This window comes from Nematostella vectensis, chromosome 11 (assembly GCF_932526225.1).
Source record: "Nematostella vectensis chromosome 11, jaNemVect1.1, whole genome shotgun sequence".
In the NCBI taxonomy this organism is placed as follows: domain Eukaryota; kingdom Metazoa; phylum Cnidaria; class Anthozoa; order Actiniaria; family Edwardsiidae; genus Nematostella; species Nematostella vectensis.
The window spans coordinates 13,259,002-13,284,542 of record NC_064044.1 but is presented as its reverse complement, the minus strand read 5'-3'; the positions used below and the strand labels follow the sequence as shown (position 1 = coordinate 13,284,542).

The following is a 25,541-nucleotide window of genomic DNA, read 5'->3' as shown; positions in this document are numbered from 1 at the left end:
ACAGTTACAATATTATTATTTTGTAAAGAGTTAATCATTAACCCGACCTCGCTACAACAACAAAGTTTTGATTTTGACAAAGGGGTTGTACCGAAAACTCAATTGGAGTGCCGCTGAATACCCAACCCCCCCCCCCCCCCCCCCCCTCGGCCGGAATCTTGTCGAATTGTGTTCAGAATTTCATACGGCGCTTTGCTGTTTTCCGAAGTTGCCAGGGAAGTTTGCTTGAATAAATCAGTCGGGAGATATATAAGTTGCCTTAACACGCTCAAATTTGGCAATGTGAGTGATTACGGCCGTTCTACGTCAGATTTTATGTGATTCCATGCCTCATTTCACAAATCTGTCGGCCAAATTAGACTCGGTAAATACTGTACTCTCGGTCTTCCTGTGGAAATGGGGTTTTCGCTTGTCCCAAGGAAAATCCCAGAATGCATCGCCAAAAGCTTCGAAATGGCGGCCAAACACAGAACACGAAGTTCAGGAAAGAAATCACAAGAAAGCGATCATTGTTATCACAAACCTGGCAAATCTATTAACGATCATTTGTGCATTGAGGAGAGTTCTACCAAGTATACACAGGAGAGTGAAGAACTTGATAAAAGACAACGGCCACCTAAAAAAAGGAGTTTCGAGTGTGACCTCTGTGGTAAATGCTTCAGTCAGTCTGGACATCGCAACGTACACAGAAGGACACATTTGGGTGAGAGGCCGTACAAATGTGAGCAATGTGGTAAATACTTTTCACGGGCTGGACACCTCAAGAGACATGCTCTCACACATACAGGAGAAAAGCCACATCAGTGTCCTCAGTGTGGTAAATGTTTCGCACTGGCTGGAAACCTCAAGACACATGCTCTCACACATACAGGAGAAAAGCCACAACAGTGTCCTCAGTGTGGTAAATTCTTTGCACAGGCTGGACACCTCAAGAGACATGCTTTCACACATACAGGAGAAAAGCCACAACAGTGTCCTCAGTGTGGCAAATGCTTTGCACAGGCAGGAGATCTCAAAAGACATGCTCTCACTCATACAGGAGAAAAGCCACATCAGTGTCCTCAGTGTGGCAAATTCTTTGCACAGGCTAGCAGTCTCAAGACACATGCTCTCACACATACAGGAGAAAAGCCACAACAGTGTCCTCAGTGTGGCAAATGCTTTGCACATGCTGGACACCTCAAGACACATGCACTTACACATACAGGAGAAAAGACACATCAGTGTCCTCAGTGTGGTAAATTCTTTGCACAGGCAGGAGATCTCAAAAGACATGCTCTCACACATACAGGAGAAAAGACACATCAGTGTCCTCAGTGTGGCAAATTCTTTGCACAGGCAGGAGATCTCAAAAGACATGCTCTCACACATACAGGAGAAAAGCCACATCAGTGTCCTCAGTGTGGTAAATGCTTTGCACTGGCTAGCAGTCTCAAGACACATGCTCTCACGCATACAGGAGAAAAGCCACATCGGTGTCCTCAGTGTGGTAAATGCTTTGCACTGGCTAGCAGTCTCAAAAGACATGCATCTACACATGCATGAAAAAAAACACATTTTTTGTTTACTTAGATTAGTACTGTAAATGCTTTACACTAGCTATTCACTCCAAAGCCCATGCTCTCTACCATACTGTAAGACATCCATGTCATTCAAGTCTGCATGCAAAAAGTGTCATTCAAAAATCTATCTGTTAAATCAATGTCTTTCATTTGTCATACAACAGTTGGCAGTACAAATCCTTAAACTGTTTTGCGATCGAGGCACACTGCTAGTGTGCTTCAACAATAGAAAAAAAAACAAAGAAAAGAAATAATGACAACATCTCACCGTTTTATTTAGTTTTGGTGCCCACTTGAAAAATACAAGCTTGGGGAGAAAAGAAAGGCTGGGCCGGTCTAACCTGGCAAGCTTGTAACATGTGACAGAGTATCAGTCATTCCCAAGCATGAAGGCCAGGTCACCTGAGGGCAGAATTGTTTTCTTTACATCAGAGCAAGGATAGTTGTGGTTGTTTTTGTGTCAGTTGAGCTTAGAAAATTGGATAGCTCTCCACAGAACTCCATCCACTTGGATCTTATTTGACTCACACAGTCAAGACAACCACGAAGTTCTCATTGCAGATGGAAAATCATTGCTTCTTGAGTTTGAGGACCTCAACGGTATTAGCTAAATACCCTAATTAAGCGCTTTGTAAGCTGCAATGGCCGCTTGCTCATTGGTAGTTGAGTTATGACTTGGTTGGGTTTCATATGGTACTCACTAGCTGAAGCGAGCTGAACTGAGCTAGAGACATGTAGGGGTAAAGGGTGGGGTAGGGGTAAAGGGTGGGGTACTGAACTTTATATCTATGCCTAATCAAGGAGAATGCTGAACATGTTGAACGGTTGTACATGTTTAAACTGTTCTATTAAAGGTTTAATTTTTCTAATTGCTATTTGTTTCTCTCTTTTCCAGACACCTATTACTTAGAGGGTTGTAATAGCCTTGCTTGGGAGTGGGGAATATTGTGCAGTCATAGGAATAACTTGAATAAAAAAGGGGTTTTGACCACCCGTCAATAAGAATGACCAACGTTTTGACAGCCAAGGGGGGTTGCGCATGCACCCAGCTTTGCAGGCTGCTTTCCGTAGCTTGAGCAATATGTATTGACAAAAATGCATATTTTAAAAATAAAATCTTGAAAAGATTATACTAAAAAGATTCACAAAAATACACTTCAAAAGTGCTATCAGGCCTAAAGATTTCCTCTCTTACTTTCCTCTTAAGCTTGTTTATTTTGCTAGTGGCTATCGGATTTTTCATTGATTTTGTAGGATATTATATTCACCTGCTATTTCTATTTAACACTCATCACGGAGTCTTGATTTGAAATTTTATTTCAATATTTCAATTTACTTCTATGAATTCTTTGTTTTTATTTACCAATATGAAGGACTGTACAAACGTTTCTTTTACAAAAGAGGAAATATTTCAGTTATTATTTAGTCTACCTTGTTTCCCAAATGACTACACAGCGCGAAAGTTCCATATGGAATCAGTGAACCAAATGAGATAATATTCTGCTAATTCTGTTGTGCTTTTTATGAAAAAATATTCTCATTTGCGCGCGCTAATGAACAAACCATTTTTAATCATCGTTATTTGTCCCATTGAAAATTGTAGTTGCACTCATTTTACAGACACGCTCCTTTGCCCGAAAAATTATCCCGGGCGAGGAAAAAGTTTTATCAAATCTAAGCTTTAGCGTAGCGTGCGGATACGGGTCTCCGACAAGTAAATTATAATTTCAAAAGTTTATGAATAGATTGGCTAAATAATATTGAAATCCTAGTTTTGTCGATGTCTGTAGACAACTTGCACCCCAACAATTGCTGTGGCATCGACATTTTTCGAAAGAAAGACAAAGAACAAGTAAATAAAGTCTCAATTCTTCTAATAATTTCGCAAAGCTGTTTATATTTTCAGGCGCACTGTGACAGCTAAATGTCAAATCATTTGACAGAGATGAAACCTGATTGGTTGGAAGGAAATCCATAACTAGAACATGAAGCGATTTTCTGTAAATTAGCGGGCAATTAAAATTTTTTTTGTAGAAACACCCGAAAAGTTTACCGGACTTTCCGGGATTCTGAGTTTATCGGCGTTAAGAAACGACCACCTGGAAACACAAGTAGTGCTTTTTCCTATTTTCAAATATAAAAAAAAAACTCTAATTATCTCATGAGGATCACTGATTCCACATGAAAACTTCCACGCTGTGTAGCTATTTTGGGAAACAAGGTAGGCTAAAAAATAACGGCAATATTTTTGGGGTCGTAGCTTTTGGGGTCACAGGTTTTAGGTATTATGTTTTAGGACTTAGTTTTGTAGACACCCGTCAAAATACATTCAGCATGTCTGACGTGATATGACTTTTCTTGAATTTCTCTATTGACTGCATATATTCAAGATAATATTTCTGCATCTCTATTCTTCGGTGTTGATCGTGGCTCTCTTTCTTTCATAAGTTCTGCATAGCTCTTCTTGCTTTAGCAAGGTCCGCTTGCTCCTGTTGAAAGCTCTGGTAATTTGTCATCCGTGGAACATTATTAGTAGGGGCTCCGTATGAATGAAGCAAATTTAGTGTACCAGGGCCCTGTAGGGACTTTCTTGGTAAGGGCTCAGCCTCAAGCTCATCTTCTGTCTCTGAGTCTGTGTCACTTAGGAATAATGGCCCTTGATTTATGTACTTCCCTGGTTAAAACAAATGCACATTATTATTAATATTCTTTATTTCATATGTATTTTAGAGCACTGCTATAGCAGGCCTCAAAATATTGGGGAGAGGGGAGGGTATGATACATAAACAATAAGAAAATCTTTGGGACAAAGCCACACCCTACTAGTCATTTCTATTGGGGGTAGGGGGGTGCGTGCCCCCTGTGCCCCACCCCTGCTATATGGCCCTGCTGATATAATATCACTATCATCATGATACATTCAAAGTTAGTACAATACCAGCCCCGTACCCATGGGTACTTTTATCAGAACCCCCCTCAGGACATACCTTAATAAAACCGTGTTGATAGACAAAGCTAACATTACTTGAGTAAACCAAGTTTACCTAATGAATTTGAAAATCAGATCCTGCTACTTATTAACATAGAAATTTGTCTCATGCCTTTATTAAAGGCCCGTACCCAGGATCTTTCTTGGGGGGGGGGGGGTGCGAAATCCGAAAAAAGTGGACCTAAATTTTCCAGGGGGGGGAGGGAGTTCTCTGATAAAAATCTAACCACCTCCGAAAGAACAAAAAGGGATTTTTTATGCCTTTGCAGTGTCTCTAGGTGACGGTTAATGTCGAATTTAGTTACATACTAGTGTGATCTTGCTTATGCTTTTGAGTTTTGTCTACAAACTACAAATAGCACGTCTATTGAGAACCAGAAGTGGACTTTCGGCCGTTGTGGGGGGGGGGTGCGTTCGCACCCCCTACACCCCCCTGGGTACGGCCCCTTTTTAACCTAGCAAATGGTAAATGGTGAAGCCACATCAGGTGCCTATGAACTGGTCAATTACAGACTGTTCTCACCATGTGGGAGCATCTGCATGGAGCGTAGTGTGTCTCCATGGTTATCCATCACAAACCGGTCCGCCTCCTCACACTTGGGACGCATTCGGCGAGTGCTGCAGATCAAATCATGCAAATCATGGTGATTGATAGGATTTTAATTATAATGATGGTAGTGATCAAGATGAGGGTGATGATGCTAGTGTTCATGGTAATGATTTTTTATTAACAGGGCCGGCTCATTATTGATGGTGTAGTGATGATGGCAATAATGATGATGGATGGGATTATGATAACGATGGTATGGTTATAACGGTGATCGTAATGATGATGATGGTCGTGGTTATCATAATGAGGCAGGTCCGTAGCCAGGATTTTAAGTGGTTCGTTTTTCCATTTCAGAGGACCAAATTTCCGGTCTACCCCTCTCCTCGCCTTATAACATTAGGCAATCAATCTTATATTTAAAATGTTATTAATAGGGTACTTTTTAACATATAGTGATAATAATAAAGATATCTATTATAAAAAAGATTTTTATAGTTATTCTAAAGAACCTTCAAGCCGGGTGGGGGGGGGGTTGGGGGTTCGTCCCACCCCCCCTGGCTACAAGCCTGTGATGATAATGGTAAACAGAGTGAAGATGGATAATGAACAGTGTGAAGATGTTGATAAATGGAAGAAGGATAATTACGAAGAAATGAGTGTTATCTTATCAATGATTTCGAAATGATTACTCACCGTTTCCAGCATGTCCCTACAGTCCATGCGATGCCCATCAGGCCAATACCAATAGCAATAGACCCAACCACCAAGTACCACAGGCTCCAGTCTGAATAATTAAAAGATATTGGGGGAGGTAAATTCGTGGGTTTCAGCTTAATTACATTACATTTTTCTTCAATTCAAATCTGAAGGGGGAGGGATACTTGCTACCCGGGACAGGCCCTCCCCCCTGGATGGGTAACTGTAAGGCTCATCATGGCTAGTTCATACCTGTCCACTCTCCCGCATTAGGCGGGAGTCTCAAGATTTTGGACCCCTTCTCCTGCTCTCCCGCGTTGAGCACCAAATCTCCCGCTTTTTAGCGATTTGTATCGCTTCCGAAAAATTATTCTATAGAAAATCGTCATTTTGCCTATTTTCTATTAAAATATTTGAAACAATAATTCCCTTGCGTAGCGCGATTTATCTAACACCCTCGTGAGATCTTTAAGTGGATTTGTTCGTGAGAGCTTTCTATACGGCAAACGCCTGCAAGGTTAAACCCACCCCTCCCCCAAAAAAATGAATATACCCCCCTCCCCCCAAAAAATCTCAAGCCTTGAGGTTGACAGGTGCCTCATTCATTTACTGCATTTTTGGCTGCTAGATGGCGGGGGGGGGGGCCTGGGCCACCCCCCTAGCTACGCTCCTGCAAGGCTTATTACCTATATTATTATCTGCTTTCTTTCTGGAGGTAATATACGCAATCTCTGATTTATGATACGCAGGGATCGGCTTGCACAACTCCCGACTCGCACAGTCTCCGGCGTAGCAGTTCTCTCCAAGCATCAAGGCCAGGTCACATGTTTCCTCGGCACAACACAGCGCTGCGCATGTCTCGATGCTATCGACCTCTGCAATCTTGGTAAAGTTCCCGGCTCGCAGCCCCCCCTGGACTGTGTGATTATATAATATGTGGCTTCTTGTGCACCGGGGGATGTGGCGCTTGGGTTTCACGTCGTCCACTAGTGTTTCTGCGTGAAATAAAGAAATGTGTCCGTTACTCTAAGACTGGTTCACAACCCAGCGCACATCAGCACAGACCATCAATATTCCTGTTCGCTAAGGCGTTGCCTTGTACCTTTCATTGAAACATATAAACACTCGGGAATCCACCGTAGTGCTTTTTGGGTATCAAACGAGGATTCGTTTACACTTTAACCTGTTACAATGTTAGTTTATCAGATGGTAACTTTTACTTTAAAATAGTACCTGTTAAATGACAACCTGTTTAGGCTAACCTGGAAAAATGCTAGGTTCTTATAAGCGGGTAAGTACTGTAGAACAAATCAGAAAAATTAAAGGCATTATCTCACCTGTTTCATTTACTTTCGGTGCCCATTTGAGAAATGCAAGCTTGGGGAGGAATGGAGAGGGCTGGGCCGGGATAACCTGGCACTGTCTGTCACTGTAACACGTGACTGAGTAACAGTCATTCCCAAGCATAAAGGCCATGTCGCCTGAGGGCAGGTCACATGATTTGCCTATACATTCCTGCATGTTCTTTGTCTGAAAGACAAGATGTATGTGTGATGATATTGAAAGGACATTACTGCCAGACCTAAATTATGCTTTAAGGGATGGGCAAGCCAGGGCAAATCTAAAACGAGGTTCTCTAAAACGAGAGGGCATCATTCTCAAGAGAGAAGTTACTAATAAATAAAACTTGCTAAGAGGTACATTTGTAAAAAGGAAGGGAGAGGGGCGGGGCAAGTGAGGGAGGGAGGGCGGATCTAGGATCTCTCAAAAGAGGTTATGCATATACACGATGAGAGGTTAATTCATGAAAAGAAGGGGGTGCAAGTGCCATGAAGTATGATTAAAGATTAAATGTACCCACCCGTCCAAGCGCAGTGAAATTGCCAGACTTGATCCCCCCTAGCAGGGTGACATTGGTGTGGATCTTGACTGAGGAGCATGTACTGGTCTTGAGTATGGTCATGTGGGGCAGGCGATCGCTGATGATCTTATGCGCCAGTATGGGGGCCTTCGGTAGCTCGTTAGCTGATGGTACAAGACATACATTCAATGGGGTTTAAACAGAGACATTCACATTTAAACACGGCAGTTGGCATTCATTTTAACTCCTGTTACCAGACCGTTGTTTGATTGATATGACAGAAATGCTTATTGTAAACTGGAGCATGACAAAGATTCCTCGCTATAAATACACGTCAAATATTCCGACCATCTGCTTGCTAAGGCATCACATGCCTTGTTTTTAGGGGGGGGGGGGTACTATCCACAACACGGGGTGATTGTCCTATCTTTTACCGTATAAAATTGTACTAGCTGTTATGCCTTAGGGGATGTTATGCCTTAGGGGATTTTCCGCTTCTGCCATTTCTTAGGGGGTCATACGATAGTGGATAATCACATTCAAATAATAACTGGGCATTAATTTAGTCAGAAAAGAGATCAATGGTGGCGTCTGAAAATGTGTTTGTTTTTAGGTGTTTAGCTTAAGTTGGAAATTACTTCGACCGCACATGTGCAGGGGTAAGAATTGCTATTGTCCACATCCAAAGTGCTATATATCTCTTAGGGTTAGAATATATTTTGCCAACGATCGTCCCCCTTCTGTTTTGTCGCTATTTTAGTCCCGGTCAAGGTTACAAACATAGAATAGATTTATACTTGTAGTTATTTCTTTGTGAGTAATGTATGTTTTGGTCGTATAGTCCTTTATAAAGCTCATTCATCACTCTTTCGTTGCGCGGAGGTCTGGGTCGAGTTTGTGAGCGAACAGCATGCTGGACAATGTTAGGGGACGCAATTCAACATTGCGTCGAACGATGCCAATGAAGATATTCCAGGAGCAGAATTGACAAAACCTACACTTTCCTAGCCTTCATTCAGCATCACATCAACATGTTTACGACGCCACCATGCTGTTCGCTTATTAACTCGACCCAATCCCCCGCGCAACGTAAGAATGGCGAATCTATGACGAAGAGCGAGTCTTGAACATCACGGTAATTACTTACGGTTTTCGTAGTTATGTTCTGTCGGTTTACGGTAGTCACCGTTAGGGCTATCAGTATTCGTCATTGTCGTTTGTGGTTAACGAACGTCGATAATAGTCGTTAATGTCGTTCTCTCTGTTATAGTATCCCTGTGTTACGTAGTTTATGAGGAATTATTGGGCACTAGTGTCTCTCTCTCTCCCCGGATTTAAGATAAGAGCCAAAATGCGTGGTTTCTCTTTTTAACATTCCTGTAGTAGTTATGTCAGTTGTTGTAACATTTAAAAGAACACAACCAATCTTACTATATTTTCTTCTCCCCCTCCGACAATTCCTCAATCTTACTCTTTCTCACCCCCTTATTCCCGTTTCTCGCTCTTTTTCTCTGCCCTACCACTCCACACAGTAGCGGATCTAGGGGGAGGGTTTAGGGGGTTTAACTCTCCCCCTCCTCCCTTTTGGGCTGCCAGAAAGCCATATGAAACAAAAAAAAATAACCCCTCCCCCTTTGTCACTGAGCCAAACCACCCTTTAGCGAAAAGCAACATAATGTTTTCAAATGTCTAAAGCCTTCTACGCCGCCTTTCTCTTTCTTCCCTTTTCTTACTCGTACTTTTTTCACTCGTATTCCCGTCTTCCAATTCCTTATACCCTTTTCTAATAAGGGTAATATACCCTTTCTTTTCACTCTACTCTCCCTCTCTCGCTCCCCTAGCTATGCGCTACCTCCCACCGCCCTTTACCCTACCACAGTCCCCCAATACAGTTAACTTTTTTCTATTCTCTCTGTACAACCATTCTTTGACCATCTTATTCCTTTTCTTTGATCCTCCTCCCCTTCCTTCCCTCACACAACCCTCTTGCCTGCTACCGTTCTTCTTTTCGTCCTCCCTTACTTTCTTCTCTCCGTCCACTCTTCTTTTTTTCTCATTTTTATTTTTCATCTTTCCACTCCCTCATTACTTCTTTCCCTCAGAAACTCATCTAATCGTGTCCACTTCCCATTCCTTGACCCTTCCCTTGCCTTTTTACCCTTTCTCTGGTTCTCCCACAATACCCTTATTACCTCCAATACCCTTATTACCTCCAATACCCTTATTACCTCCAATACCCTTATTACCTCCATATTACCTCGGGTGCAAACTAGGTGCACACTAGTGGCACAACGACATAATGTCATATTGACATAATGACATATTAAGCCCAACATTACGTCATGGACATAAAGACATATATAAGAAAAAAAAAACATGTTTTTTTTCTCGTATTTCTTTATGTCCATGTCGTTATTTAGGGCTTATGTCTTTATGTCGAACCATTCACACATATGAACATAAAAGTGCGCTTGCCTATGTCGTTATGTGTGCCTTAGACATTACAGTTTCCGTTCCCAGTACCTTTCCTGATAGAACTTTGTAGCTCCCTTCTCCTCACGTACGCAATTTGTGGGTTATACGAGGTTGGCCTCGCTCTTACAGCTTGGCAAAGCTCTTCTCTATAACAATCCACAGCTATGCAAGTATCTCCAATCATGAACGCAAGGTCACATGACTTCCTCTCACAACAAAGCGCTGTGCACATGTGCATCCCCGCCACCTCCCCCATGTCGCTGAATTTGCCTGCTTTCACCCCTCCCCTGACGGTGACGTTTGTCAAAATGGGGCTATGCGTGCAGTGAAGCTCTTTCTTTGTAGACGGATCCTCGATATCAACTGCAATAAATTTAAGAATGAATAATTCGAACTCTAATACATGCTCTCTAGGTTCTAAACGCCCACGTATAAGAACCTAGAATTTTCAAGATCAGACCGAATAAGTTCTATTAATCAGGGTACCGTTTGAAAAGATAAAATGTATATGTTCTGTCGAAAAAAAATGTCGATCAACCATTCCTTTGTTTTCATTTACATCGCAAAATACAAAACTCTGTTCGTAAAGCGTAAGGAAACTTTAAAATAATCTTCCACGATTAAGGTGTAATAATTTATTAGCGATATGCGATTGGAAGTTGATCAGTTACTTTTTGGAATCAGCCGATGGAAATGAATTCTTCGTATGACTCGGTATTGTGCGGGAGCGTAAAGTAGCGGCGTGATTTGTCTTCTTTAACGTCGCGAGACATATGATAAAATGCGCACATAGGCGACTGACGTCATCATTTTAATAAGGACTACTACACGCAGTTGAAACATAGTGATTTGTATCCCAGTTAAATGTCCTGACCAGGATTCGAATCCTGTGCCCCTGGGTTATTAATGCTCTACCTATGGGTAAATATAACACCACCTCCTTGGAGTCGTTCGTTTTCTTCCAGGGCAAAATATGGCTCTTGTCTCGCTGTGCCATTGTCGAAAACCCCCACTCATAGATCAATCCCAAAAAGCACTTTAAACGTACTTACATATTTTCTCTATTCCTGGATTTTCCACTATGGGTCTTACTCTTGCTATCTGCACCGTCATGTTGGTCGGTTTAACGCCTGTTATCTGTAAATTATGAATCAAAATGAATCAAAATAGTTACAAAAGATCAAAGAAAATCAAGATCAAAGAAAATCAAAATCCTTTAGAATGTTATCGTTGCCTTAAAAATATCGCAACGTTCGCTGGTTTGGCGTCACAGGGCCCCGAAAATACCCTAACACTCTTTCTACATTCTAGCTTTATCGCAACAGTTTACTTCTGACGGACCGACGCAAAGCCTCAGCCGACAAAAGAATCTATTGGAATCCAGGCGCGTTTTGGCCTAGGGGGAGGGGGGTTGTGCGCCATAGGTATTATATGGAAAAGCCCCCTGTGTACGCGCCTGGAATCCGTGCTAAATTATCAGTCACATCCTCAACGAAACTTCAAATAGACACAATGCATTTACAATTTCGAAATAATTTTCTTGTTTTCCATTATCGGAGACTATTGCGTAACTGAATTAATGTCTTTATTTAAAGGGGGCGTCGGCGATCAATGGCGCCAACTGCCAGTAGAGTCCAAAGATTATGCCTCCGAAATCTCTTGATAGCGATTCCGCGCAGGTCCGTGACAGACCCACGTGCAATTGACTGCAAAGGCCCTTTTAACGAACGTCCAAACCGAGTCCCATCAGTAAAAACAAAATGACATTGTCCATGTGGGATAACTTTTCACTAAACAAAAAACAGAGCTAAAATGATTTTGACGGCTAATCATTATATTGCCAATATCATTTATATTAAGGTCTCAAATGATTAATTTAAGAGAAAGTTTATCTGATGCATTGGAGTTGGCTACTGAGCATGCGCAGTAGCATTTGTCACGCGCCGTCGTTGAAATACAAAGAATTCCTATATACAAACTCCCTAGATACAAAGAACTACTATATCTCTGTGCCAGTTTTTTTTTTTCTTATCTTATCAATATCTTTCTTTTCTGGGGGGGGGGGGGGGGTGATACGAGAGTTTTGTCCGTGTTAGCGAGGCAGAAATGCGCCTATTTTTTTAAAAAAAACGTTTTCAGTATGTGAGACGGCAAATGGCAAATGACATTTCCAAAATGAAAGGTGCTCATAGGTTCACTTTTAAAGATAAAGGTGATAAATAAACTCCTTCGATGCTCCATAACGCGCAAGCAAGAATCATAAAGTGTTATGCGCTTAAAGACAGATGACCTTTGTGTGGTCAATGGGGAGGGGTGGAGAGGGCTGCTATTCTTCTATTCACCTCACAGTGCTTCTCGCTAAAGCAGTCAACGCCATAGCAGTGTTGGCCCGGCATCATCGCCATCTCACAGTCTTCCTTCTCACAGCACAACTGAATGCACGTGCTCATGTCATCCGCTAGGCCCAGTCTCCAAAATTTCCCGGACCGCAATTCGTGCCGCAATGCTACGTTCGTTTGGATGGGCCCATGATCACAGGTCAGCGGCTGAACACTGCCAATTTCTGTCATAAAGTCGTCTTCTGAAAGAATACAAGAACGAGTTTAAACACTTTGAACACACGAGTTTGAACACTTGGAATGACTGATCGATATTTACTGACGCACTGACCAGGCTCAAAGTCAGGGGGGAGGGGAGGGTAAAGTCACTCGATTGGAAGGTCCGCTCAAATGAATGAAAATGTAAAGTACCACTGCAAGCTAGGACGTTATGGCATCTAGGAAAACGACCCCCTCCCCCACTCCCCATGCCCATAATCCTCCACGCGCCTACTGACTGAGAGATAGATACTTCCTGAGCTACAGCTGCAGTTCGTGGTTCAGATTACTTCCAGGCCAGGATTCTGAGTGGGCGGGCACGTTGACTCATTTAGCGGAGCTTTTTATCTCAGTTAGCTCGTCCTAGCTTGCAGTTGTACTCAATTTTTCTTCATTATGGCGGCACTTTGTAGTCGAGTGGTGGATTCTACACTGGCTTCAGGCATCGACCTTTTACATTCTATAAATGTCACTAACTAATACATTAACTTATCCTTCATATTTTATTTTACAGGAAAAACAAATGCAAAACAAACACTATTTTGGCACAGGATAGATACTGGAGCTGTTCATATTATTTCAAAAGAAACTATATTTTTTTTTAAAAATCGGACCTGTATTTTACGAAATTGTATATTGAAGTGGAAATGAAAAATAGTATTAATAAGTATGTCAATTAAAAAAATTTTTTTTTGAGCGCAACACGAGTGAAGTAATAAAGATATTATTGTATATAATAATTGCTATCATACTTTTCCATTCATTTTCGACTAACATTCAAAACTATAAATCTCTTCACTTAGTTCCTGTCAGTGTCCAAACAGAAACAAAAGACTTCCCCTTACCTGCGAATCCAATACGTAGCGCATTTAGAACAATAAAAACTCCAAAAACCCGAGCGCTAAGAGCCTTTCCAACCATTGTACGACCTCTTTACTCTTCACGATTCCCTAAGAGTCATCAGTGTAGTTTTAAAATAGCATTTATCCAATGTTTGTTCCATTTTATTGCTCGCACAGGAGCGGTCCGGTTCCCACGTGTTTTGAGCTCATTACGTATTCAACAATAGCGCGCTTCCTCGTGTCAACAAACTTCTGTAGGGAGGTGGGGCCGTGCTGGTCGCTATGGGAACCTGCTGACTGTATCACGTCGGCAGGTATTTATGACTACCTGTCTACGGGTGGGGGCGAGGCTTTGTTTGCGATGAAAGCTAAACATAGCGACTTTTATAATTTCCTTGAAAAGTTGGCTTTGGGTTCTTGTGTACAATTTAGTGCCTCAAACTTTGCATCTAAGTTTGTTGCAGGTGTTTATTTTGTGTCAAATCATTTAGTTTGTTTAGGCGGGGTTTTGCTTTTGCTTTGGACCCCTAGCTTAAAATAAAAAAATGTCATTAAAATAGCTTTTATTATGTTTCAGGGCTAAAAGATTTAAAAGGCAACATAATGTTTTCGCACAGAAATGTCCAATTATCCCCAATACAAATTAGTTCTCAATGGTCGCTACATTAATCAATTAAGCGCCTAACTCTGACTATAATGGTGTTAGGGCCAAAAGGGCTGCCTCCATTTTGATACTTAAATAATCAATTATCAAATTAGTTTACCACTATTATCATTGCCCTCGACTTGTTCCATTGGTTTATACAAATAAAGGCACACACTGTTGTGAAGTAAAATATGAATATGAAATAGACGCACTAACTCATTACTGAATTAAAGCTCCGCCAGAATAAAAAAGCGCTTATTTCTGTATTTGATCATATGATTTTTTAGAGCTAGTAACATAAAAAAAAAATAAAGGGGGAATAGGGTTGTGATGGTGGTGGTAGTGGGGGGGGGGGTGGGGGAGGAGGTCAGCGGAGTGTTTCGTTTACCAATTTAACGTATTATTTACTCTTAGGTAGAGCCCGTCCTAGCTTATTGGAATTCTTTTTCCTTCATTAACGCGGACCTTGCTGTCGAGTGGGGGCCTGTCGGGATGTTTTTCCGAGCCACACCCCCCCCCCCCCCCCCTCCTCCCTGGTAGCTACGGGCCTGATCCATATACATTTTTGGACAGTTGGCCTGAGTCAGAGGAAATAAAGAGTCAGGTTATTATTATTATTATTGTTTTATTTCTAGCAAAATATTTCTTTACAATTATACATATTATACAAAGCATAACGTACAAAAATTACACGAGACACTATATCGACATATTCAGGGTAAACAAAGTATTGCGGCAATATATTCAAGGATAAATAAATTATAGCGGCAATATATTCAAGGATAAATAAACTATAGCGGCAATATATTCAAGGATAAATAAAGTGTAGCGGCAATATATTCAAGGATAAATAAAGAATAGCGGCAATATATTCAAGGATAAATAAATTAAAGCGGCAATGTATTCAAGGATAAATAAACTATAGCGGCAATGTATTCAAGGATAAATAAAGTGTAGCGGCAATATATTCAAGGATAAATAAAGAATAACGGCAATATATTCAAGGATAAATAAATTAAAGCGGCAATATATTCAAGGATAAATAAACTATAGCGGCAATATATTCAAGGATAAATAAAGTGTAGCGGCAATATATTCAAGGATAAATAAAGAATAGCGGGAATATATTCAAGGATAAATAAATTAAAGCGGCAATATATTCAAGGATAAATAAACTATAGCGGCAATATATTCAAGGATAAATAAAGTGTAGCGGCAATATATTCAAGGATAAATAAAGAATAGCGGCAATATATTCAAGGATAAATAAACTATAGCGGCAATATATTCAAGGATAAATAAAGTGTAGCGGCAATATATTCAAGGATAAATAAAGAATAGCGGCAATATATTCAAGGATAAATAAATTAAAGCGGCAATGTATTCAAGGATAAATAAACTATAGCGGCAATGTATTCAAGGATAAATAAAGTGTAGCGGCAATATATTCAAGGATAAATAAATTAAAGCGGCAATGTATTCAAGGATAAATAAAGCTAAGGAGAACACAAACAATTGCAAAGATCACGCCGAAGCAAAACTCGGAGAGGGATACAATAGCAACTACAAATCCCAGGCCTCGGTTCCAGGCGCGTACACAGGGGGGTTCGCAGGGTGCGCGCGCACCCTTTCTTGTCGGCCAAAAAGTGGGTCATTAAAGAATTTTCAAATACTATACTTTTCCTTTATGATACCTATGAATGCGCACCCCTCTCCCCCTCAGCCAATCCTGGGTACGCGCCTGAATCAGACGCGCCAGAATGCGTGACGCATGGTTTCGTCGGTTATGGAACTCTGGGCAAAAAGAGCTCATCTTGGTAGTGAATTAAACCCGCTTCAATCTCGGTAATTTAAAAACCATCCTTAAAAAAAGGTAAGTTTTATTTCTAAGGTATCAAATAATATCATTACGCCATTTTAAGCTCCCGCAAAACACCGACTATCTATAAGAATCCATTTCCATCGGCTAATTCAAGCAGGTGACTGAGATACTTTCAATATAATATTGTTAATAAGGTATTAAACTTCAATCGATTTATTTTGAATTAAAAACAATAATAAAGGAGTGGTTTATCAACATTTTTTTAAATGAGTGTACATTGGTACTTCACGCTTCGTGGACCAATGAAAACCAGTGTAATCTGGTGTAATCTATAATCTGGTAATGCCAGCTTTTCCCGCCATTTTTACCCCAATTTTCCCGCAATTTTTGGACCACTTTCCCGCCATTTTCAGCCCAACAAGCGCTTTCTTCGTCGACGCTTCATGGCATTGTTACGAACAGCAGCTTTGTACTTTGTAAGCCTCGTTCTCAAGTCACTCTCCTTTACAGACACCTTACGTGGTTCGGTTGGGTGCTTTGCTCGAAAGCGTTCGTGATGTCGTTTGGTACTCGTAGATTCATTGGTACCCGAATCAATAACAGAGTGATGCACTTGGAATCGTTCGTGGTGTCGCCTTGTACTCGCAGAGTCTTCGACATTTGAATCAATAACTGAGCGATGTTCTCGGAAGCGTTCGTTTAGTCGCTTTTCATTCAACGAGGCGTCGGTAACGGGCTCCGTTTGGTTTCCCCCGAATAACCGTTTACGTCGCTTGGTCTTCGTAAGATTGTCCGTATTCGATTCGGGGTCCGCACGGCGGCCTCGGAAACGCTCACGGCGTCGTTTTCCTGCGTTCGTGGAGGCATCGGCAATCGTTCGGGCGTATATATAAACTATTGCAGGTCGAAACACGGACGATTTAGCGGCGACGGCCACGCATGATGAACTACTTGAACACGTGACCGAAAAACATCGATCCTCCAGCATGAAGGCCAGGTCACATTCCTTGGCAATACAGCAGACCTAGAAGGAGAAGGGTCAGATTATTTACAAGGTTTATTTATACTTTTATCGACCAACGAGTCTTGGTAAAAGCACTTAAACTAAATATATATAGCATTCGTATAGCGCTTATACCAGGTTCTAAGCGCTATATCAAGAAAGTTTAGCCAAAAATTGTCGTTGTTCTACAGCTTGTCTTTCCATTTCATTATTATTAATGTATTACTATAAGCAATTATCATAATTAAAGATTAAAGATTAGTTATGTATCCAGTGCCGTAGGGATATTGAGGGGGCACAGCCACGCCCCTACTGGTCATTTCCTTATAATTTTTGAAAATATTGGGGGGGGACGTGCCCCCAGTGCCCCCCCCCCCTGCTACGGCCCTGGTCTCTGATCAATGTCTCTCACCTCCGCACACTCTTTGATACCGGGTACTCGCCCGCGATCCCGGAACCGTCCAGCGGTTATCCCTCCCCTGAGTGTGACGTTGGTTATGATTTCGCTCTCTGTACAATAGTGATCGTCACTAACGCTATTGGTGTTCGACGAGTTCCCAGAATGCCCTGCAATCGTCTTGTTTTTACCTGAAATGAAAGGCACCATAAAGAGAAGCGTAACGCATGAAGCATTCGTTACAGAGGCACGTGTTGCACGACTGGTACCAAAGTTTGACCGCATCACACCTGTCCTGATAGAGTTACACTGGCCTCCCGTGGCGTTTAGAATACGCTAAAAATTCTGCTAAAAATTCTCTCACCACAGCATCAATGAAAACGCTCCTCCCTATCTGAAGTCCCTTATCAACTGCAGTCGTTCGTTCTATAATCTCTGACTCAACTTAGCTAACTTCCTGGTAGTTCCAAAAACAAAATGCAAAACGCTAGGGAACTCATGCCGGTCCAGAACTGTGGAACCAATTACCAAGCTACATTAGAGGGATATTATTATTATTATTATTATTATTATTATTATTATTATTATTATTATTATTATTATTATTATTATTATTATTATTATTATTATTATTATTATTATTATTATTGTTGTTGTTGTTGTTGTTGTTCTTGTTCTTGTTGTTGCTGTTGTTGTTGTTATTTTATTATTACAGCGATTTTCATCTATGAATAAAATCTTTTTTTAACAGACACCTTGATGTTACTAATATATCTCTCGCCGCGAGGGTGTATGTTACATGGATATACTTTTTACCGGTGATATTAATAATAGATGCTCCTGGAAAATACCTTTTGTGACGTCACTGCTGGTGAATCGTCTGATGTATGATAGTCTTGGGCTGTACTCGTTCGCGCGGGCCTGGACCTAGAGAGAAAAAGGTAAGAGATATCTTATATATATTTCACCAACATCATCATTTTCACCACCATAACCACAACCATCATCACAACCATCATCGCCAGCGCCATCATTATCACCATCCCCATCACCATCATCATCACCATCACTGTCATTATCACCATCACCACCATCATTATCATCATTACCACAATCAACATCACCGACACCATCATCTATATCATCACCATCACCATAATCATATCATCATCACCAGCATCATTCCAATATTATTATCACTATTCATTATCATCATTATCATCGTCATCACCATCATCGCCATTATTGCCATGACATCAGTAATCAAAGCCTTGCTCATCACGCCATAAAGCAATATTGTCATCACCATCCAGAGTATCCGAAAATCATAAAGATACTTTTCAGCAATATTTAAACCATCGCTTGTTCCGATCAAAACACTTTCGAAAATCCTTCTTTTGAACGTCCATTTATTCCCAGTCTCATATACATTTTTTAATTAAATTATTTTATTTTTGCTTTATTTATGGATGCATGATTTATTTACTACTAGACTTGTTATCTTCTACGCCACAAACCTGTTCACACATCTCTTCGCTCGAACACTTGATCGAGTAACACGTGCTCTTCAGCATGAATGCTACGTCACAGGAAGACCGCTGACAACACAGGCTCACGCAAGTCTGCATTGTGTCCACGTAGCCAATAGGAGTGAATGTCCCTGCTTTGATCCCGCCCTTCAGTGTGACGTCATAAGAGATGACTGACGGCTGGCAGGAAGCACCGTTCTCGATAGGAATTCGCTGAGGCAGAACTAGAAAGGTTTGATTGCAGTGAGTATAGCCGGCTCAGTCTATGACGGTAGTAAATTTGATGGTCATTACGTACCCATCTATATTTATAACAACACAGTTCAGTCCACTCTGCCAAATTTTCGTCTTTAATAAGACGACTTCTTGAGTCTGCCCTGAAGAAGTCTTATTAAAGACGAAAATTTGGCAGTCGAATACCAGTTTTTGGTGTATTGTATTTATTCTTATGGTTCACGAACACAGCAATTTTTGTATTTATAACAACACAGAATACAAGTAAACTATCTATGCAAACAAGTAACAAAAAAGTTTTACTGGGCTGACTGAATCACCCGTGGATCTGTTAATTAACAAATAGATCGTAGTTTTCGTGCATCTGTTCTCTTGTACAGATGAGGTCAAAGCGCGTCATTTAAACAACGTACGCAACGAGACGCAGTCGAGCTGTGTAACGCTATCTTCTGTGCGTCTATTAGAGGATATAAACTAAAAAACGATATCCATTTGTTTTATACAACAATTAAAATTAGAATCTAGTTTTGGGGAGCGCGCGCGCATGCTGACGCCAAGCGTGCGTGTGTTCTATAATAACACATGGACCCGATTAGTGTCGCAATATTATGTTTGTTTACCTTCCTCGCTGCGACTCGTGATGTACGACAGTCTAGGGCTCAGGTTCCGCAGTAGCCCCGATTTCCGCGCCTTCACAGATCGACACAACTCGTAGCTATAGCAACGGACGGCATAGCAATTATGCTCGAGCATCATCGCTGCGTCACAGTCCTTCCGTCCACAGCAGTACCGGATGCAAGTGGACATGTTGGACACTTTACCGAGGTCGGTGAAATTGCCCGCGCGGTAACCGCCCTTTAAGGTAAAGTTCTGTTTGACGTCGCTGTTCTTGCAGCTCAGCTTGGAGTCTGTGGCTGGTAGCGTGCTCAGGGTCATGGCTGAATGGGAAGTATCGTGAGAGTCACCCGGTATACTGGTGCTGAAAACTAGAGACTAGCTAGAACTATCTAGTACCCCGTTACTCATAAGTCCATATGTTTTTACTTTCACCAGCTATAATGGTGCGGAAAACGAAACATAAGCTTACATAGCTACATAGCATAGAGACTCGAACTAGCTATTACCCCGTGCAGGCGCTGATCAAGGCCTGATTATATCCACGATACAGAAACATTAAAAAAACAATAGGGGTCACAGCCACGCCCCCACTAAAAATACGGGGGGAGGGCACGTGCCCCCAGTGCCCCACTCCCTGCTACGGCCCTGATACCTGTTAACGTGAACAGGTAAAACTGATTAAAGCTAATTTGTTAAGTATGAGCTACATATCTTCATTTTGTTAGTTCAGGCGACAAAGTTCAGCGTTATTTCGTAAACAGGCCAAAATATGTCCTGGAATCGTTCCTACTTTACGAAACGACAACGGCAAAGGCAAGAGAACGTGGCCAAAGGGTTACAACCGAAATGTCGTCTACCTACTGAAGTTGACTAGAAAAACCGAAACGTGAAACCGAACCATAGCAAAGCTCATCGAAGAACTTCATAAGTGAACACACTCGGACCATCTCGATATCCGCCCGACACCTACCCGAATCCTCTGCGAGCGCCGTCGTCCACCGCTTCACGTACGCTACCGTTGGTCGATAATTCTTCGTCTCGGTCTTCACTGTTTTACAGAGATCCGCCGTGAAGCACGAGACGAGAAAACAGTTGTTCTTGATGAGTAACGCCAAGTCACACTTCTCAGACACGCAACACAAACGCGTACAAGTGCTTATCCCGTCAACCTTGCCCACGTCAGTAAAGTTCCCGGATTTAAGGCCCCCATTGAGTGTCACGCCATCTTTGGGATCCGTCACGGTGCATTTAAGATTGTGGGGAGTGGGGGTGGTGGTCTGGTTTTCGTGAGCTGCTGATAGATGGATTAGGTGAAAATTAACAGCTATAAACGAGCAAAAAACAAGTGGACTTCAAACGCGGATCAGGAATTAGGGTTGAGTATGACTCAAATCGAGAAGAAAATTATTTATTTCAAAGGTGTTAAAGCTATATTTCTATCTTGTGTGTTCCCGGCTTACAGAGCCACCCCCCCCCCCCCCCCCTTAACCATCTTTCCCTTTGAAAGTTGTAGGGGTTATCGCTTAGTTATTCTTGTAGGGGGGTATCTAAACAACTATTTCAGGTATGCTTGATATAAGGAGGGTCCCCTAATTAAACTCCATCTTATTCATAGTGAAGTAGGATATCATTTGTCCGGCTTAAAGAGGGTCGACTCAATTAAATACATACAAGCTATTTCTAGTTTGCCCGGCAAAAAGAGGCAACTTCCCTCATCTCCTCTCAGTTACGTAAGATATCATTAGTCTGCCTAACAAAGGGCTGAATTCTGTTGTGCCCGGCAAATGGAGGTTGCTTCCCTTACCGCCTTCCCTTTAAAAGTCACGTGTGATATCAATAGTCCGGCCTATTGAGGGTCAACTTTATTAAATACATAACGCTATTTCTAGTGATGCCCGGCAGATAGAGGTTACCTCCCTTACCGCCTTCCCTTTAATAGTCACGTGTGATATCAATAGTCCGGCCTATTGAGGGTCAACTTTATTAAATACATAACGCTATTTCTAGTGATGCCCGGCAGATAGAGGTTACCTCCCTTACCGCCTTCCCTTTAATAGTCACGTGTGATATCAATAGTCCGGCCTATTGAGGGTCAACTTTATTAAATACATAACGCTATTTCTAGTGATGCCCGGCAGATAGAGGTTACCTCCCTTACCTCCTTCCCCTTTGATGGTCACGTGGGATATCATCAGTGATGACGGGGCCTTGGTTACGGGTACAGCCCTACAGGCCATCTCGCTGAAACACTGCACACCATAACAGTTCTTGCCAGACATGAGCGCTACGTCACAGCTCTTCTCCTCGCAACACATGCGAATACACAGCTGCATCGCGACGAACTGCGCTAGCTTCTTGAACACCCCCGCCTCGATACCACCCTGGAGTGTCACGTTTTGCTGGACGAGACTTCTCTCGCAGGATTCGGTCGGCACAGTGATCTCACGAGTTCTGTTCGACGCGGCTGCAAAGAGGGAACATAATAGGGAACTTGCGTTAAGAGATCACGTGACTGTTTGCGTGGCAAACTAGCTCACACTCAGGCTTTAAGCAGCAAAATAACAGCAAAAAGAGCAATTTTTTTAGCGCTTATGAAAAGAGCCTGAAAAATTTTTTTTTCGGAAAAGAGTTGACGGGCGTAGTAATTTTAATTTGTTTAATTTGGCTGAAATTCCTCACCAAAAGTCACGTGATCTCTTAGCGCAAGTCCCCGATTATTATGGACTGTATCATCTATTAAAATTGGCTATAAGATGATTCTTTTTAAAGAGGAAAATAATGCTATTTTCCGTTTTCTCGTTGGGCACGGTAATCTCACGAGTTCTGTTCGACGCGAAGAGAGAAGATATTATGGACTGTATGAAGGGATCATCTATTTCAATCGGCTCATCCTCGGGAACCCAGGGCGTCGAGGTCGGCGGAGGGGGATGGGGTAGGGGGGCAGGAGAGAAGAGAAAGGAGCGACAAGACGTTTGTGGAAGCACGGGTGGCCTGTGGAAGCACGGGTGGCCTGTGGAAGCACGGGTGTCCTAGTGTGTTAGCGCTTCGACCTCTCACCGCTGTGGCCCAGCCAGGTTCGAATCCTGGCTCAAACTGTTTTTTTTTTCCGGGTTCCTGCCTTGATTCGAATTTGTGTCACAAGTGAGTTGAAGTTATTCTCCCGTGTTTCCACTCTTCTCGGATAAGGACACTAAACCGGAGGTCCCGTCTCTTCAAGCTGCAAAACACTAACCTGAACCGAAGGGACGTAAAAGAACCACTGGGGACGCAATAAACCCTCTGGCAGTGACCACCACCAGTGACAGTGCTTACTATCCGATGGCCATATGTTAGAAACTGTATATTCGGTTATATAATCTCACCGCCCTGGATTCCCGAGGATGAGATCGGCTATAAGATGTTTGATACGACTGCGAGCAATAGAATATATTTTGAATTATCTGAAGCGATGATCCGTCCAAATCGGTTATAAGATGATTTTACGCTGTTTAGAAGTTTAAGCTCAGTTTGCTAGAAACTAAATCGAAATATTCACGCCCAATGTTCGAATGAGCGTATTTTTCGTATCTATTGGGTCACGTTGAAGGGGATCCTCCCTCAGTTGTTATCCTTCTTTCTGTGTCCAAGATATGGGATCCCTGTTTATTGTCCTCGACTGGGCGTGGTAACGATAAAAGTTTGACGCCTCTTCTCTTACAAGACACTGTACTCGAGCGTTCACGTAAGCGACTCCCCAATAGCCGCTAAATCAGACGGGTTGTATGTAGCAATCGAATAGGGATTTTAAGATACGAAGACAGCATCGAGGACGGTAGAAAACAATGGAATTCTGTGTGATAGATTTTAACCGTTCTCCGCCAAACCGAGGACATGGACGCTTGAAGAATAAACTGGCCTTACTCTGTTCGTTATTGTAAAAATAGTCTTGTTAATTTTGGTCTTTTCCTGGATAGAAACGTTTTGTATTTTCATTGAAAGTAGTTTAGAATTTATTTTCAATCGCTAAAGTCCCTATTGTTAGCAGCGACGAACGACAAGTTCGAGTTTTGGACGATAGATAAACGAAATCGATTCGGAAACAATTCAAAGGCAGCACGGTGTTCACTAAACTAGAAATAAGATCCCACCAGCTCAGTTTAGTTTGTTAGGAACAACAATATTTATAGTTTATTATAATAATAAAGTTTTAAAATTTTGCGTATAAACGAGAAAAAGTCGTCGACGTTCTCTATTAACTCATTTTTCTGCAAAAACTTAAAAAAACAATTTGGGATGTAAGCGTTTTATGAAAAGTTTTTCAAGATATAAAAGGGTGATATTTTAGGTTAGAAAAGGAGAGAATGTGCAATTGTTTATTCGAAACGTAAGCTCACGAAATGTCAAACAAGTGGAAGTAAAAAAAAAGCTAATTCTTTTTTTTGGGCATATTGACAAACGTTACAAAGACAAACGATCATACTAATTATCTATATATTTAAAGAAAAAAAAAAGATGTTCTACGTAATATGAAAATATAAGCCAGAGTTCTCAAAGCTTTTTTATTTGGTAAGTTGTTATGTGGTTTCTACAAGCTATATCAGACAATTGAGATAAAGATTAAGAACTTTTCCGTCAATTTGATGATTGATTAGAACTCTTTGTCAGATTTCACTTATTTAATGTGATTTCCCATAGTTATTGTTTGCAAGCTTTTCAAATTATGGTTGCTTTGAATGGGAGGTCAAAATACAACCCGTAAATTGTATACAACCACCTGATGATAAGTCAAGCTAGATTCGCAAAAATATCGTAGAAAATGACAGATTACGGAAAATTGCACGTATATGCTAGAGAACTATGTTGATTCATTCATCCTTTTCTATAAGAAAAATCTCGCCATAAATCTATCTTTGTTTATATTTTAGGAAAGAATGTTTTTTTAAAGTCGCTATAGACGTGCAAAAGCGATGGGCGTATGTGTAGAAATTATATTTGCAAATGAAATTGTAAATAGAAAAGAAAAAAAATATGTGTAATTTGGACAAAATCCCACAATCTCAGCTTCAATTCATGATCTGTTGTTTTCCCAAGCTTTCCAAGTTCATTTGCAGGTGAAATTAGCAATTGGTGTTAGTTAGACTCTTAGACGGAAATATTAGAGATTCGTAATTTAAAGATAGATGGATAAATTACATCAAACTTTCTCACCTCTTATTCCGGGCAAATGGCACCCAATCCAAATAACAAAGCACATTACCAAGATGAGAAATCGTATTAACTTCATTCTACCATGTCGGCCACCAGGTTAACACATCCCCGCGCACCGCTTCTTATCCACAACCCAAAACCTTTCTCTTTCCCGAACACAAAACAAAGCTCTCTCGGGAAATCTCTTTGGCAAATAGTTGAACTTCGTGTTGTCTAAGCCATTTGTAAAGTAAAATTCGTCGCCATTCCTCTCGTCGTTGCTTCCCTGAGCTCGTTATTAATTCAATGCGATGTAATTAACAAGTATTATCTCACTTGTGGTTGGGGAATTTTGACAGGGCGAGGACTTGGAGATTGGGTCAGCGGTACTTTTAAATTCCCGCCAGGTTAATTCTTAGTCGCGCCCAGGAGGATTGTGGGATCGGATGAAAACCAGAACTTTCGAGTTAAGTTTTGGAATGAGATACAAACAAAAGGAAACCCCAAATAACTTAACAAACTGGCATTTCCCTAATTTGATGGAATTGATTGTT

General features: G+C 41.4%; 2 protein-coding genes and 1 non-coding gene across 3 annotated transcripts; 1 reads left to right on the top strand and 2 right to left on the bottom strand.

The window, feature by feature from the left end:
• The first annotated feature begins 425 nt into the window (after positions 1–425).
• On the top strand, positions 426–2,431 carry LOC5517581 (gastrula zinc finger protein XlCGF17.1-like). The gene has a single exon (XM_048734004.1). It carries the CDS (start codon positions 454–456, stop codon positions 1,543–1,545), a length of 1,092 nt encoding a protein of 363 aa, XP_048589961.1. The 5' UTR covers positions 426–453; the 3' UTR covers positions 1,546–2,431.
• A 430-nt stretch (positions 2,432–2,861) lies between these two features.
• On the bottom strand, positions 2,862–25,466 carry LOC116601214. Its single transcript, XM_048734591.1, has 17 exons — positions 25,009–25,466; positions 21,980–22,285; positions 20,792–21,115; positions 19,824–20,141; positions 18,958–19,193; positions 18,292–18,367; positions 17,456–17,631; positions 16,455–17,064; positions 12,476–12,714; positions 11,186–11,270; positions 10,182–10,496; positions 7,659–7,822; positions 7,135–7,327; positions 6,484–6,792; positions 5,795–5,885; positions 5,075–5,169; positions 2,862–4,236 (listed from the first exon to the last, which is right to left on the bottom strand). Exons 1-17 carry the CDS (start codon positions 25,082–25,084, stop codon positions 4,004–4,006), a joined length of 3,846 nt encoding a protein of 1,281 aa, XP_048590548.1. The 5' UTR covers positions 25,085–25,466; the 3' UTR covers positions 2,862–4,003.
• LOC116601259 lies at positions 11,728–11,856 on the bottom strand. Its single transcript, XR_004289970.1, has one exon. It is a non-coding gene; the product is annotated as a U11 spliceosomal RNA (small nuclear RNA).
• Positions 25,467–25,541: the final 75 nt, after the last annotated feature.

Coding starts and splice junctions, on each gene's coding strand:
- LOC5517581 (XM_048734004.1), top strand. CDS start 454: ATGGCGGCCAAACACAGAACACGAAGTTCAGGAAAGAAATCACAAGAA.
- LOC116601214 (XM_048734591.1), bottom strand. CDS start 25,084: ATGAAGTTAATACGATTTCTCATCTTGGTAATGTGCTTTGTTATTTGG. Junction 17,632..18,291: donor CAGCAGTGACGTCACAAAAG/GTATTTTCCAGG, acceptor CTTTCATTTCAG/GTAAAAACAAGACGATTGCA. Junction 12,715..16,454: donor ACGAAGAAAGCGCTTGTTGG/GCTGAAAATGGC, acceptor GTATTCTTTCAG/AAGACGACTTTATGACAGAA.